At 42.8% G+C, this 16321-nt stretch overlaps 1 protein-coding gene across 4 annotated transcripts in view; it reads left to right on the plus strand.

Annotated features, from left to right (window-relative positions):
• The window catches only part of akap9 (A kinase (PRKA) anchor protein 9), a 136310-nt gene that overhangs the window by 96396 nt on the left and 23593 nt on the right, over window positions 1-16321 (plus strand). For 3 of the 4 annotated variants that reach the window (XM_080837555.1, XM_080837556.1, XM_080837557.1), the window contains 8 exons: window positions 3586-3738; window positions 4204-4290; window positions 5539-6537; window positions 12880-13011; window positions 13366-13410; window positions 13929-14075; window positions 14260-14304; window positions 14663-15460. In XM_080837555.1, the coding sequence (XP_080693681.1) occupies window positions 3586-3738; window positions 4204-4290; window positions 5539-6537; window positions 12880-13011; window positions 13366-13410; window positions 13929-14075; window positions 14260-14304; window positions 14663-15460 (2406 nt within the window). The remainder of the gene's footprint in view (window positions 1-3585; window positions 3739-4203; window positions 4291-5538; window positions 6538-12879; window positions 13012-13365; window positions 13411-13928; window positions 14076-14259; window positions 14305-14662; window positions 15461-16321) is intronic. The other variant, XM_080837558.1, reaches the window with a different exon arrangement.

Consider the following 16321-nt stretch of genomic DNA (forward strand, 5'->3'; position numbering starts at 1 on the left):
ATTTTTTTTTCTCTCCATCTCTCCATCTTTCTCTCTCAGTCTACTTTCTCTCACACTCTTCTTCTTCAATCTCTTCTTCAATCTCTCTTCTTCACTCCATTTTTATCTCCTTTTTTCAATATTTTCACTCTCTTTTTCTCTTTCACTCTTCTTTCCTTCTTCCACTCATCTTTCCTTCTTCCACTCTTCTTTCCTTCTTTCACTTTTCTTTCCTTTCTTCACTCTCCTTTCTTCTTTCCTTCTTTCACTCTTCTTTCCTTTTCTTCTTTCCTTCTTCAACTATTATTTCCTTCTTTCACTCTTCTTTCCTTTCTTCACTCTTCTTTCTTTTCTTCTTCCACTCTTCTTTCCTTTCTTCACTCTTCTTTCTTTTCTTCTTTCCTTCTTTCACTCTTCTTTCCTTCATCCTCTCTTCTCTCCTTTCTTCACTCTTCTATCCTTTCTTCTTTCCTTCTTCCACTCTTCTTTCCTTTCTTCTTTCCTTCTTTCACTCTTCTTTCTTTTCTTCTTCCTTTCCTAACTTTTGCATTTCATGCACTGGTATTTCCTTCAGGAAATGCATTTTCTAGTTATTCTTCTTACCTTTTTCTGCGATTAATTCAGCCCGAACCGCTTAACGTAGAAACTTCATTCAAACTTTGTCGCGTAGGTCTTGTAAAGGACACTTATGCTATGTATTTTTCACTTTTCTAAACTTTATACTTTTTAAGATATTAAATAAAAACGAATCGAAATGTTCTCATTGACTTACATTGGGCCATTATGACATCATAATAGGGTCTTTAAACTGGCTTGCACCTGTGCTTCACTGACAGCTGTGCCAAATCAAAGGAACCTCTTCTCTGTCCCTCTCAATTTAACTGTAACTAGGAACATTAAGACACCTTCCATTCTCTACTTTTTTTCTCTCCATCTCTCCATCTTTCTCTCTATCCCTCTCAGTCTACTTTCTCTCACACTCAATCTCTCTTCTTCACTCCATTTTTATCTCCTTTTTTCAATATTTTCACTCTCTTTTTCTCTTTCACTCTTCTTTCCTTCTTCCACTCATCTTTCCTTCTTCCACTCTTCTTTCCTTCTTTCACTTTTCTTTCCTTTCTTCACTCTCCTTTCTTCTTTCCTTCTTTCACTCTTCTTTCCTTTTCTTCTTTCCTTCTACAACTATTATTTCCTTCTTTCACTCTTCTTTCCTTTCTTCACTTTTCTTTCTTTTCTTCTTTCCTTCTTTCACTCTTCTTTCCTTCATCCTCTCTTCTCTCCTTTCTTCACTCTTCTATCCTTTCTTCTTTCCTTCTTCCACTCTTCTTTCCTTTCTTCTTTCCTTCTTTCACTCTTCTTTCTTTTCTTCTTCCTTTCCTAACTTTTGCATTTCATGCACTGGTATTTCCTTCAGGAAATGCATTTTCTAGTTATTACAGTGCATGAAATGCCCTGTATTGTTATTCCTAGGCTTCTTCTTCTTCTTCTTATTCTTGTTACCTTTTTTTGCGATTAATTCAGCCCGAACCGCTTAACGTAGAAACTTCACTTTTCTAAACTTTATACTTTTTAAGATATTAAAGAAAAACGAATATACATGTCTCCCATTGACTTACATTGGGTCATTATGACATCATAATAGGGTCTTTAAACTGGCTTGCACCTGTGCTTTACTGACACCTGTGCCAAATCAAAGGAACCTCTTCTCTCTCTGTCCCTCTCAATTTAACTGTAACTAGGAACATTAAGACACCATCCATTCTCTATTTTTTTTTTCTCCATCTCTCCATCTTTCTCTCTCAGTCAACTTTCTCTCACACTCAATCTCTCTTCTTCACTCCAATTTTATCTCTTTTTTTCAATATTTTCACTCTCTCTTTATCTCTTCATCCAGAGCCACTCGTGTTCACTCTTCTTTCCTTCTTCCACTCTTCTTTCCTTTCTTATTTTCTTCTTCCATTTTTCTTTCCTTCTTCCACTCTTCTTGCCTTTCTTTTTTCCTTCATCCACTCTTCTTTCCTTCTTCCACTTTTCTTTCCTTTCTTCACTCTTCTTTCCTTCTTACACTCTTCTTTCCTTTATTATGTACTTCTTTCACTCTTCTTTCTTTTCTTATTTCCTTCTTCCACTCTTCTTTCCTTCCTTCACTCTTCTTTCCTTTCTTCTTTCATTATTTCACTCTTCTTTCTTTTCTTCTTTCCTTCTTCCACTCTTCTTTCCTTTCTTCACTCTTCTTTCTTTTCTTCTTTCCTTCTTTCACTCTTCTTTCCTTTCTTCTTTCCTTCTTCCACTCTTCTCTCCTTTCTTCACTCTTCTTTCCTTTTGTCTTTCCTTCTTCCACTCTTCTTTCCTTTCTTCTTTCCTTCTTTCACTCTTCTTTCTTTTCTTCTTCCTTTCTTAACCTTTGCATTTCATGCACTGGTATTTCCTTCAGGAAATGCATTTTCTAGTTATTATTACAGTGCATGAAATGCCCTGTATTGTTATTCCTAGGCATTTTCTTCTTCTTCTTCTTATTCTTCATACCTTTTTCTGCGATTAATTCAGCTCGAACCGCTTAACTTAGAAACTTCGTTCAAACTTTGTTGCGTAGGTCTTGTAAAGGACACTTATGCTATGTATTTTTCACTTTTCTAAACTTTATACTTTTTAAGATATTAAAGAAAAACGAATATCAATTTTCCCATTGACTTACATTGGGCCATTATGACATCATAATAGGGTCTTTAAACTGGCTTGCACCTGTGCTTCACTGACACCTGCGCCAAATCCAAGGAACTTCTTCTCTCTGTCCCTCTCAATTTAACTGTAACTAGGAACATTAAGACACCTTCCATTCTCTACATTTTTTTCTCTCCATCTTTCTCTCTATCCCTCTCAGTCTACTTTCTCTCACACTCAATCTCTCTTCTTCACTCCATTTCTATCTCCTTTTTTCAATATTTTCACTCTTTTTCTCTTTCACTCTTGTTCACTCTTCTTTCCTTCTTCCACTCTTCTTTCCTTTCTTCTTTCTTTCTTCCACTCTTCTTTCCTTCTTTCACTTTTCTTTCCTTTCTTCACTCTCCTTTCTTCTTTCCTTCTTTCACTCTTCTTTCCTTTCTTCTTTCCTTCTTCAACTATTATTTCCTTCTTTCACTCTTCTTTCCTTTCTTCACTCTTCTTTCTTTTCTCCTTCCACTCGTCTTTCCTTTCTTCACTCTTCTTTCTTTTCTTCTTTCCTTCTTTCCTTCTTCAACTATTATTTCCTTCTTTCACTCTTCTTTCCTTTCTTCACTCTTCTTTCTTTTCTTCTTCCACTCTTCTTTCCTTTCTTCACTCTTCTTTCTTTTCTTCTTTCCTTCTTTCACTCTTCTTTCCTTCTTCCTCTCTTCTCTCCTTTCTTCACTCTTCTTTCCTTTCTTCTTTCCTTCTTTCACTCTTCTTTCTTTTCTTCTTCCTTTCCTAACTTTTGCATTTCATGCACTGGTATTTCCTTCAGGAAATGCATTTTCTAGTTGTTGTTGTTATTGTTATTATTTGTATTATTATTATTATTATTATTATTAATAATAATAATAATAATAATAATAATACAAAACTTCCTCTGCTCTGTGTGGCGTTCAGATCAGTAATCTGGAGGAGCAGCTGGAGCAGTTCCGTGAGGAGCTGGAGAACAAGAACGAGGAGGCGCAGCAGCTCCACATGCAGCTGGAGATCCAGAGGAAGGAGCTGAGCAGCCAGCAGCTGGAGCTGGAGGCCAAGGCCAGCCTGCTGGAGGTAGGCCTCAAGCTAATGCTAACTTATGCTAATGGTAGCTTAAGTTAAAGAGCTAGATTATTGAGGCAATTTGCAGTATTTTGACATTCTGGATGTCAGGATGCCACACCTTTAGGGTGTATTTGATTTGATGTTTTTTTTTTACTGGCAAATATTTGGGTAACTTGAAAGGTTGTGATTTTTCTGTATACACCTGATTTTTGACATACGATTGGTGTATGATGATATTGTATGATTATGTTGCTGTAGTCTCAGTATGCTAACTGAAGGCAACATCAGCGTTTGTGATTACAGCTTTGATTGCAAGGTCTTCATTATCTGGGACATGACATTTGAAGACTGAGAATATCGAAGATAATTGCAGTCTAAATACATATGAAAAACACAGGCCTTAGGTTGGAGCTGAGAACTGAACCAAAAGCATTTAGGGCTCATGGGGGTTGACAATGTGTCTAACTCTTTAAGGTGATGGAGCAGAAGGATAGGGAGATAGCCCTGCTCAATGAGCAGCTGGCTAAGCTCCAGCACATGGAGGCCACCCCTGACAACAAGGTAACGGCCTATACACACACAAAGTTAGCATGCTAGCGCTGTGCAAGCCTCAGCACATGCATGCTATGTGTGTGTATAGCCTGTGCATTGCTGCATCCGTGGATGTGAAGTGACTCCTTGTGTGTGATGCCTGTTGTGGAGCATAGGAACACCCCCTTCCAATCTTTTCCCTCAAGTCTAGATGTGGGACATTTTAGCATGTGCAGCCAAATATTGACTAGCCAAATATGCTCAGAGACTAAGCTAAGTCTTGTTGTTTAGCTAAGTCTTGTTGTTTTCCACACAATAATGACGATGGTAATTTCAACGGCACCACAGCTACTTCTAGACCTCATTTCATCACACTGTGAAATGTAATTACAATCTCTCCTGAACTACAAATTAATTATACTTACAATCAGTGGAATGGGGCCTAATGAGCACTGTGTTCCAATGTGTTCCCTTGCAGTTTATTTTTGTTGTGGATGTTATTATTGTTGTTTTTGTTGTTTAACGTCTGAATGGGCCAATGACCAATTGGAATGAGGACAGATACCCCGCCTCCCCTATTGCTTTTCCCATCCCTAATAGTGTGCTTTCTTGTGTGCTTTCTCACATACCTTACTCCAGCCTCTCCTCCCTCTTTGAAGTATTTTAGAGTCATTTACATTATTTTAGAGAACAACAAAAAAATCTGATCTACATTCTGTCTTTTCCCAAAAATATGGATTGGATGAATATCAGCCTTTGAGTGCAGGAGAGGCATAGATGGAGAGAAGTTCTGGGGTAGGGTGTGTGAGACTCTTTAAGTGACGTGTCGTGACGGGAATGACCAGTGACTGTGTACACTGACGTGGATTGTCTCCATGTTAATGCGTCTTGTGTGGTTTTACAGTGTTTGTGCTGTTTACAACCCGCTGGCTTCCAGGAAAGCTATTAAACCTAGCCTTGAGAGATGGCTCGTTTAAAAGCCTGGTCTAAATGTAATCTATAACCAGCCCATCATTTTAGGTTTATGGGTAATTTATTGTTGAAGTGGGGGTGAAAGTGTGGTGTTGGTGTGTATATGTCTGTGTGCTCATCGTTCACCACACAGTTGGCTTATGTGGTGAGATCCAGTCATTTTGGGGTTATTGGAGGTTATTGCCCATAGGGTGAAACTGGTGTGATGTGGTGTGTGTGAATGTGGCTCAATGTGAACTCACTTGATTGAATAGACCTCCCCTGTGAGCTCACTTTATGGACTGTCCCCCCCAACGTCTCCTTCAGGTGATGGAGGAGCGCAGTGAGCAGGTCCGAGAGCTGGAGTCGCAGGTGGAGATCCTGCGCAGTGAGCAGGAGCGTCTGAAGCGCAGCAACGAAGAGGAGGTGGACCAGCTTCACGCTGTCATCGACAAGCTCCAGCAGGAGATCGCCAACATCGAGCACAAGCCGCCACACAGCCTGCACACTGAGGAAGAGGAGGAGGAGGAATATCTCCGCCAGGAGGAGATGGACGAGATGAAGCAGCGCATGGACGAAGTGACGCAGGAGCTGGACACGCTAGAGGCCGACCATCATGAGCTCCAGGAGCGCTGCCACAGCCTCCGAGAGGAAGGGGCGTCTGCGAATAAGGCCGCCACCGAGGTCCAGGAGGCGCTGAGGGAGAAGACTGCCGCCCTGGTGGTGGCCCAGGCAGAGGTGCAGGCTCTGGAGCAGAGTGCCAGCTCACGGGTGGACGTGCTGAGCCTGCGGGTGGAGGAGCTAGAGTCCTGCGTGGAGGAGAAGGACCTGGAACTGGATGTGTGCCGGTCTAAGGTGGTGCAGGCCCAGACTGATGCCTCTGGCCTCCACCGCAGGGTGACCGAGCTGGAGGATAAACTCAGGGAGAAGGTGGCCGCCATGCTGGTCAGCCAGGCCCAGCTCGGGGCCATCAAGGCTCAAACCAAAGAGCTCCAGCTTGAGGCCAGCATGGAGGTGGAAGATCTGGGTGGCCTGACATCACTGAGCCCCCTGGGGGAGCTAGGGGTGCCAGGCTTCAGCTCGATGGCAAGGACTGCCAGCAGATCTTCTATCCCAGCGGGTAAGGGTGGCCTCCTGACGGAGAAGCTGAGGGAGCTGGAGGAGGGCCTGTGCGGCATGCAGAAGGACCAGGAGCTCCAGAAGCAGCTGCTGTCCAGCTCGGAGGAGGAGGTGATGGAGTACGAGAGGAGGCTGGCTGTGCTGATGGACCTGCTCAGCCAGATGAGGACAAAACCAACCCAGCAGAGGACATTGCTGTCCTCGGAGGTACCCACTCATTGCTCTTATCTATTTTTACTTTTTAGAGCTCTCAGTTTGGGCAAAATCTTATTATAGGAGCCCTAAAAACAGCAAGTTCACCCAGATAGTAAGACCTAGATTGTATTTCATTCATGAATAAGCTTTCTCATCGTGGTGAACTTGCTGAATAAAATGTTGCATTATTTGTCTACAATGAATAAAGCTACAATACATAGTCTTCCATTACATACAGTATACAGTAGGCATGGGAAGATTCACCGATGCGCACCGGAAAATCGATACGACATGTAAGATGCAGTTGCATCGATTTGCAAACGTCTGCATCGGTAAAAACCGCACATAAACTCGAGATGCATCGTCAAAATTCATCAAAATTATCTGCATCGATACAAACCGATTATTATCTATTATTATAACTTTTTAGAAACGTGTCTCTGAGTTTCAGTTGTGTTTCTATCCCTACCCCTCTAGTCTCTGCTCAAATCTCGGCTCAAGGCTCGCGCGAATAGGCGGGTCCAAACAAACGTGCTTTCGAAAAGAGGCGGCCAGCCAGTCAGATAGCGCGTTAGCATGGAGGAAAACGAAACTGAGGTAATACATTCGGTTGTGGGCTTGAAGTCTACGGTATGGAAAGATTTTGGCTTCTACAAACGAGATCTTTCTTAAAAAGAACTTGAAAAAGACCCATCTGGGTTAAGTGTTTGGATTCACTTGTCTTAATTTCCAGATGGGGAACTGTTACTCCCTTGTTATGGCCATTTGTTCATAATGATGAATCATATTACAGTGCATGGAGATAATGAGTATACCCCTTTTGAAAAGTAACATTATGAACTATATTTCAATAAGTACACGTGTTATTTCCAAAATGTGCACTGAGTAAATGGAAAAAATGCTACACATGTTACATTATTAACCTTACTTTGCTCATCAGATATTGTATGCACATTTTGGGCATAACATTTACCTATGCACATTTTGGAAATAACTTGTGCTTATTAAAATGTTGTTCAAAATGTTACTTTTCAAATGGGGTGTACTCATCAATGGTGTGCATTGTATATTTTGGGGAAAATGCAATATGTTCCTGTTAATGCTTTCCTATTAGTTTTTATAGTGGATGGAATCTCCTGGCCTGCACCTTTTTGTATTAGCCCATTTTCTTTGGTTTACCTCATGTATAAACGTAAAGCACTTTTAAAGGCTTAACTGGAAAACATGCCTTTGTGTAGGGCTTAAATTGTTCTACAACATGCACTAAAGAGAAATCTGAATTTTTGTTAAAGGTTACACTTGTATCCTAAAGTTCCAGAGACCTACAATGAATTACTCTCTAAGTTGTACTTTCTTTGTTTCAAAATAAAAGGCACAGCCAGCTTTAATGCTTCAAGTGCCATAACTTGAACTATGTATTCCATGGTGTACTTTTCTTCTGCATTGCATCGCATCGTATTGTATCGTATCGTATCGTATCTGAAAGATTGTGCTGTCCTCCGGCAAACTCGTCGGATGCCCACGCTTGGTTCAAGTTAGCTTGTTCAGAATAACAGACTTGTAGAAGACGGCTTAGCGAAAGAATGTGTTTATTCAATCACATGCCACGGTCAGCTCCATACAACACAAGCATGCACAAGGCACGTCTGCATGCTGAGGAGTCGGTCTCCTTGCTTCTTCTTCTTCTTCTTAAACATTACAAACATTGTACAAACATTTATACTGTAGAATTAATGTATGGGTTTAGGGGAGGGAATGGGTGTGTCTTGAGGTCAAAAAGGGGATGTCTAGCTTACAGCTACAGGTAGGGCCATTTGGATGCTAATGTTTTTGCTTCAGCTAATCTTGTCGTGGCTGAAGACAAAAGCCAACTAATGTCTCTGGCTCGGAGACACACAAAAGCTAGGGACCAAGTCTGATGGCCCATCAACATAGACAAAAGGCCAGGTGCCTTCTTGATAGCTGTGACCTAATGCTATGCAAACTATATTGCACGGGGTTGTTGAGATGTAATCATATTATGTGAAGTTATGAAAATGCCTATATCTAACAATTTCCCCATCTGATCATAAATCAAAATACATCATGATCACAATAAAACCTATAACAAACATAATCAGACATAGTGATCAAACAATTTAACATTGTAACAAAATGTCAACAAACACGTGTTCCCATAGTGTAGTGGTAAAAAGGTTTAAACCGAACACATGTTCTTATAGTGTAGTGGTATCAATGTATGTTCCTTTAGTGTAGTGGTATAAATCTCCAATATCTGGTTTCTCTTGTAACCAACATGCCATGTCCCTTATCTCACAGCGTAAAGCAAAAATCCCCTTAATTTGTTTGAGTCCAATTATTTCACAGTCCTGCTTTTGCACAGCGACCCATGCGTTCCACATGCTGTGAGTGGCGACTATGTGCATCTCTGGTCCAGCAGTTTCTGATATGTCAAGCTTTGAATGTTGTGTCGTCTCTGCTGTCCAACGGGTGAGGTGAATCTGGACAACGGTGATGGCTTGGTCAATGCAGCGGGTCAATGGTTCCTGTGTTCCAGTTCCCCTCATGATGTTCCTTGAACTTGTTCTGAAAAACAAAGAGAAAACGGCGGCAGTATCACATATTCCAAGAATGTGGCGTTTCATTCATAGGACCAGAACAAACAAACTTCAAAAACACAGCAGTGAACATTAAAACTGCCTTAATACTAGGGATCTGACCTTTATCATTAACCCCTATCTCATAGTCATGTCCATACAAGTCATCATCTAAATTCCCATCCAATCATCATATCATTGCTAAAAGTAATGTTATGATTAACACAAACGTGCATGACTTGAGGTTAGCCGTAATCATGTTTTTTCCTTGCACTCCACCAGAGAGAGTTGTTCTGGGGCCATGCATTATGTGCTGTGGGTGGCATCAGTTCTCCTTCTCATCTGTACCTACTTTGAGTGGTCTTTCACACTTCAAAGTATGTTCCCCATCAAGTGGCTCTGGATACCTCCTTACCACTCTGGCTCTCTGCACTGCTTTCGTCAATGTTGTACCGCGCTGACTCTCAACTGGCCTAGCATTTGCCTTATGTTCATGTCCCAGGAGGTCATAGCTGTCATTGCAAATATCCAGGTGGTTAAGGGCTCGTTTCTGACAATTATTGACCATGCTTTCATCATCTCCGTTGTTATAGTTAAAATGAGAAGCATGTCTGCCTCTGCCCTGAGCCCTGCATTCTCTAGCCCAATGGCCATAATTCCCACACTTACGGCATACATCATGTGATTTTCTCCCCGACCCACATCTAGATGTCTCTTTTTTCCTAGTTCTGATGCTTCTAGGATCACCTTGATTACCAAATTTCTCATTTCTAATCATGCATTCTGGATCTGTGTGTAGGCCATGGATGCAGACCCTTCTGATCTTTTGTTCTGTGTCATGTTCCATTCGCCTTGCTACACTAATTAGCATTTCAAAGGTAAATGAGCTGTCTTCCCAACTAGGTGTGCTCAGCTTAACAGCCTGTTTCACCTCTGGAGTCAAGCTATGTAACAGATTAGCCTTAAGGGCTGCATTGTTGCTCTTCCCAATGTTCTCCTCTGTAAATCAAATCATGCCAGAATGTCTTAAGAATGTTTCAGCAAATCTTTGAGCAAAATCATCCACAGCTTCATTGATTTTCTGTCTACAACCTGATATTTTTGTCCAATCTGTAGTCGCATTGGTAGCCTCCTGAATCCACTCACGGACTGCCTTCCAGCCATTATCTAGGTTCTGTTGGTCCTCTCCTAATCCAATATCAACATCTCGCTTCACCTGGTCAGCCTCAGTGTTGTTTAACACAGTGCACAACAGTGAAACGCCATCATATGGGTGCAACTGATAAATCTTTTGCAACCGGGTAATCTTGGACCAGATATCCATCCCTGCTTTACGCGGATGTTGCAGATCTTTCGACCACTGGTCAATATCTTGCGGCTTTGCAGATTTAAAAGAATGCACTTCATTTCTACCAGTATACCTAGATGTCAGAGGTCTCAATTTGGCCAGGCCATCATTAATACTGGAGTCCACATTCATGTTCTTTGACCCACAATTAGCAATTAGCATTGGCATTGTTTCAAAAGCCTCTCGTCTCTCCCTCTCCTTGGGAGGGGGGTGCTCAATTTGTTCTTTGAGATGTGATATCTCTTGGTCGTTCCTAGCCTGCCCTGCTTTCAATGTCTTCACATCATTTGCAAGTGCTAGAATGGTGTTCTCAGCATTCAGGCGACATTCTAATTCAGTCTTTTCATGTGTGACTTTGATCAACTCACTTTCAAGTGACCAGACTTTATCCCTCTCGATTTCTAGAATTCTGTCTGCACGTGTCTTCTGACGGCGTGTTATGTGATCTAAAATGACGAGAGAAAGTGAGATTTTGTCTTTTTCGCGCAAGAGTTTTTCAAAATTGCGCCTAATGTCATCAAGAGGCCATACCCCATGGTCGGGCAGAATATTGTATTTGAGTCCGATTTTCCTCTCGGTCTCATTCATTTTAAAATGACCTTTCAAAAAACCTCTGATTGTCTCAATCATGGTAATCTCGTCAAAACCACGCACTGCCAAATCGCCCATCTCCATAATAGGGACGCTTTTGGCCTAGCTAAAACTTCTCATGAACATCTTTGATTTTTAACATCAAAACAAGCGCGTTTCGCTTCCAGCAATGTAATGCTCCCTCTTAAAACTTCAAACGGATGTAACAAAATAAATACCTTTAACAAAAGTAAAACTATGCAACTGGATATTTGACTAAATCTCTAATAAACCAAATAAACAGAAGTTCTTCACTTCAGCGAGCTCATAGGCTCTCGGACAACGGCCAGCTTGAACTACCAGTTTGAATTCCTTTGACGGCAATTCAAAAACACAACGCTATGAAAATGACTCTTGCAACCCACCTTACTATTATCCATCCAATGGTTGCAATTAATACAGTTTACTCGGACAGCAAATCAAACCGCTCACTCTGAAAAATGTATACCTTGCTATGCCACTTCTGTGCGCAAAAGCCAACGGTATAATTATCAAACTAAATCCTACACTGCAGTCACCGCTCAGACAGTTAATACTGCGAATTCTAAACAGCGTCTTTCACCCTGTAAAAATTCAACACTGGGAATATTTCCACCACGGACCTCAGTCCCAAGTCATTTATCAAACGTTTGTTCACAGCCTACACCGTTAACTTATATATCGTTTTCCGAAAAGGTAATATTACTAATAATAGATACCCTTAACAATACAACTCAAAATGCTTACGACTATGAAATCGTAACACTTACACACAAATGATCTGTCTCAGATAAACAATATCACTTGTAGGCCCTAGTTTACAAAACCTTATTCATGCTAACTGCCACTAATTAATTACATAGCAACTTTCTGTTCGTTTTTCAGCGATAAATAAAAGATGCACTCACCGTTAGAATTGAGAAGCTTCTCTTCTGGTAGGTTTCTTCCTTTATCGTGAAACTGGGCCGGAAACACCAAATGAAAGATTGTGCTGTCCTCCGGCAAACTCGTCGGATGCCCACGCTTGGTTCAAGTTAGCTTGTTCAGAATAACAGACTTGTAGAAGACGGCTTAGCGAAAGAATGTGTTTATTCAATCACATGCCACGGTCAGCTCCATACAACACAAGCATGCACAAGGCACGTCTGCATGCTGAGGAGTCGGTCTCCTTGCTGCTTCTTCTTCTTCTTAAACATTACAAACATTGTACAAACATTTATACTGTAGAATTAATGTATGGGTTTAGGGGAGGGAATGGGTGTGTCTTGAGGTCAAAAAGGGGATGTCTAGCTTACAGCTACACGTAGGGCCATATGGATGCTAATGTTTTTGCTTCAGCTAATCTTGTCGTGGCTGAAGACAAAAGCCAACTAATGTTACAGTATCGCACTGGATCGCATTGTTTTAAAATTAGATCGTACTGTATCGCACTGGATCGCAGGAGGTAGGAGAATCGTATCGTATCTTATCACTGGTAATTCCATGAATCGTGAATGTATCGAATCGTTGGTAGTGTATCGAGATGTGTATCGTATCGCCTTGATGGTGAAGATTCCCATGCCTAGTATACAGTACCAGTCAAAAGTTTGGACACACAAGTTTTTTCATTACTTTTATTATTTTCTACATTGTTGAAAACACTTTTTTTGTTTAGTACATAGTTTAGTACGTAGTTCCATATGTGTTCTTTCATAGTTTAAATGTCTTCAGAATTAATCAACCATGTAGAAAATAATAAAAGTAAAGAAAAAACTGTATCTATTTCGAATAAGTGTTGACCTTTGATCTCTCCCATGTCAGGCTTCAGGAAGTGAGGCGCCTGTGTCTGAGCTCCTCCAGGAGCTGCAGGAGGCGCAGGAGAAGGGCAGGGTTACTGACGAGGAGTTAAGCAGCCTCAGGGAGCACAGCCACAAACTACAGCAGGAGCTACAGGTATCAGACTGATTAAAGCAGCATTAAGTAGTTCTGTTTCATGCCAACATACCAACTTGTGTCTTTTGGCAGTATAGCTGGCAATTTTATGTTTTGAAAGCTTATCTTTCATTTTTGTCGGGTGTTCCAGCCCAGAACACAGAGCTACATAGTGCATATCGAGGATGGCTAGTAGGAAAGACACAGGTGTTTTTGGTCCTTCACATGACCATATGCCAAAAAGTGTCAAAATGTTGCATAGTGTTGCTTTAACATGGCCAGATTAGTGACATGTCTTTGTATCCATACAAGAGATTGTAAGTTCAACTGAGTACACTTCTAATTGATGTTATGGTTTTTGTTTTTACTTGTCAGATCAAAGATTTAACAATGGCTCAGCTACAAGAGGACCTCAAGGAGGTAAGTCTCTTCTGTGTTGGCCTTGCATCCCTTTGTCTTGGGAGGTGATGTTACGTCAAATTTCCACCTGTTTTCACTCAGCAATTCCACGTGACATGCTCAGATATAGGAGAAGATAGCACACAACTTAAAAGTCACTTAAAAGTGTGTATGGGGTGGCTGGTTCTAGATGTGTGGGAGGAAGGGGGAACAGTAGGGGTCTATCTGTGGGGAGCTGGTCCCAGGTGTGAAAGGTATAGCATACAAGGACTGCAGACAGGAAGGCCTTACTACTTACAATAACCATTTGAATGCGTATTAAGCTTGTGTCAGGCATTTGGTATGGCTGAGGCAAGGGCTACATTCAGAGATAGAAAGCGTGTCATGAAATAATTGATGTAAAAAATATCATGAAATAAAGAACACTGAAATCCCTCCATACCTAATAGAAAGTAACATGTGTGAACTCTGTCTGCATGTAAGATTTGACATTTGACCCTTTGACCTTTGCCTCCCTGTCTTTTGATTGGTGCCACCAGGCTTCTGAGGGTGGCACTGTGGAGGACCCTACCTTTGTGTCAGAGCTGCGTCAGGAGCTGGAGGAGGTGCGTGAGGAGGCGTCCTCCACCAAAGAGGAGCTGAGTCTCTACAGGGAGCGCAGCGACAAACTACAGGAGGAGCTGCTGGTAAGAGAACCTGTCTACAGTTTTTTCTCTTCATGTGTGATTCTAAAATAAATCGAATTAATTGCAACTTACTTGGTCACCCGAACCTCGTTGTGAATGATGCATAATTTTAAACAGAACCCATTCAGCAATGCAGGCTTGTGAACTTTTCACCAGTTAACACTTGGTCCTCTACTATTTTAAGGCAAGAGAGATGACCATAGCACAGCTGAAGGACAAACTCCACCGGGTAAGCAGCAGTGCAGCATCTTGGCAGTGCACCCATGCAGCTCCATTAGGCGTCGTTCACACTGAGAGGCTTTTTTGTCTTAAGCTCAAGGCGCAATCCAAATATTCCAAAAGGCCAGGTGGAAATTGGTTACACGTTTGTTGGTGCTATCATACGTTATCTTAAGCTAGATAGCTAACATTGTAGCATAGCATGGACAGGTAGCTAAACAACAACTCATTTTTGAGAAAAGACTATTTTTTAGTGCCTTTTCCCTAGTCACAGAATTCCATAGAGAAACCACTGAAATTGAGTCTCGGTATGAAACCCACCTTAGGGTGTTTGACCTGTAACCTTGACCTTATACGTTTTTCCTCAGGTTTCTGTGGTGGACGGTGAGGGCTCTGTGACCGAGCTGCTGCAAGAGCTGCAGGAGGTGCGTGAGGAGGCGTCCTCCACCAAAGAGGAGCTGAACAGTTACCGGGAGCGATGCGACAAGCTCCAGCAGGAGCTGCAGCTCAGGGACCTCTCCATCGGCCAGCTCCAGGAGGAGCTTCAGAGGCTGCAAAGCGCGCTGGCACAGTCAGAAGAACAGCAGGCGGCCCAGGCAGCCCAGGCAGCCCAGCAGCAGCAACAGCATCAGCAGCAACAACAGCAGCAACAACAACAGCCGCAGCAGCATCATCAGCAACAACAGCAGCAACAGCATCAGCATCCAGCCCACTCCCAGCCCAAGAAGAAAGGAGGCAAGCCAGAACACCACAGCGGGAAGAACAAGGGAGGCGGTGGAGGGAAGGACAGGCCCTCGCTCTCCAGGAAGAACTCTGGGATCATGCAGCCAGAGAAGTCCCCCTCTCCTTCATCCTCCGTGAATGGGAATGGTCGGGGACAGGCAGCTGTTGGCGTTGACGTGGCAACACAGACTAATCTGGGGCCGCTGGCGGAGACCGCAGCAGTGGAGGTGCCTGAAGTATCACAGGCCTCGGAGGAGGTGGCGGAGGTGATCGGGGAGTACCAGGAGAGGATCGGGCAGATGCAGGAGCTCCACGCCGCTGAGATCATGGACATGGAGGCCAGGCACATCTCCGAGAGCGAGGGACTGAGGAGGGACGTGCAGGCCCTGGAGGATGAGTGCAGAGCTCTGAAGGCCATCATCGACAAACTCCGGAGCTCTGAGGTAAACAACACAGCCATATAAAACGCTAGGTTACGTATGTAACCATGGTTCTATGTGTTTCGGATGGCCGCCAGAGGCGGTGCTTTAAGCACTGGATGTCATTCACGTTTACGTGTAGTTCGAGTATTTGTATCAACAAAATCACCTGTGACCTGGGTGACGTATGCCTTCACCCCTGTACTAAAGGCATGCTCCCCCAGGTCACGACCCTTGACAATCTTCTCGCGAATATTCCGAGTGACTGCCAAGCTCTGGCGGTCATCCGAAACTCATAGAACCATGGTTACATACGTAACCTAGCGTTCTATTTCGTTTCTACTGACCGCCAGAGGCGGTGCTTTAAGCACTGGATGACTAATACCAACCAAGTCACAAGGAAGGCTTACCTTACTCCTGCTGTAAGGAAGTAGGAAGAACACCAGCTGCCACTGGGTTATGAGGGACCACGTTAACCCTATAACACCTCACAGGCCCGGTCCGGCGCTATTCTGGGCCCGGGTGCAATATCGCACAGCCAGACCCCCCCCCCGCAAAAAAAAAAAACCTAGTCTAAATCCGATCAATTAAACAACATCAACACAACTGAACTGAAAGCATGCAGCCGCAGCGGACTGTCTTGATTCCCCATTGCCCTACCTTAAAACTGTATGCGTCGTGTCTTGGCCGCAGCAAATCTTGCGATTATGTCACTGTAATCCACTTGTCTTGCCGTGCGGTTTTCGATGGACAACACAGCCAACGCAGACAGTCTAGTGGATGCGCCAACATCTGTCTCAGGGCCCGTATCCTCTGCCGTTTGTCTACTAGGCCTACTCAGCCAAGATGTATAAATTCGCATTTTCTGCCTCCTTTTTTGTACCT

Source organism: Sprattus sprattus, assembly GCF_963457725.1.
Source record: "Sprattus sprattus genome assembly, chromosome: 4".
Taxonomy (NCBI): Eukaryota; Metazoa; Chordata; class Actinopteri; order Clupeiformes; family Clupeidae; genus Sprattus; species Sprattus sprattus.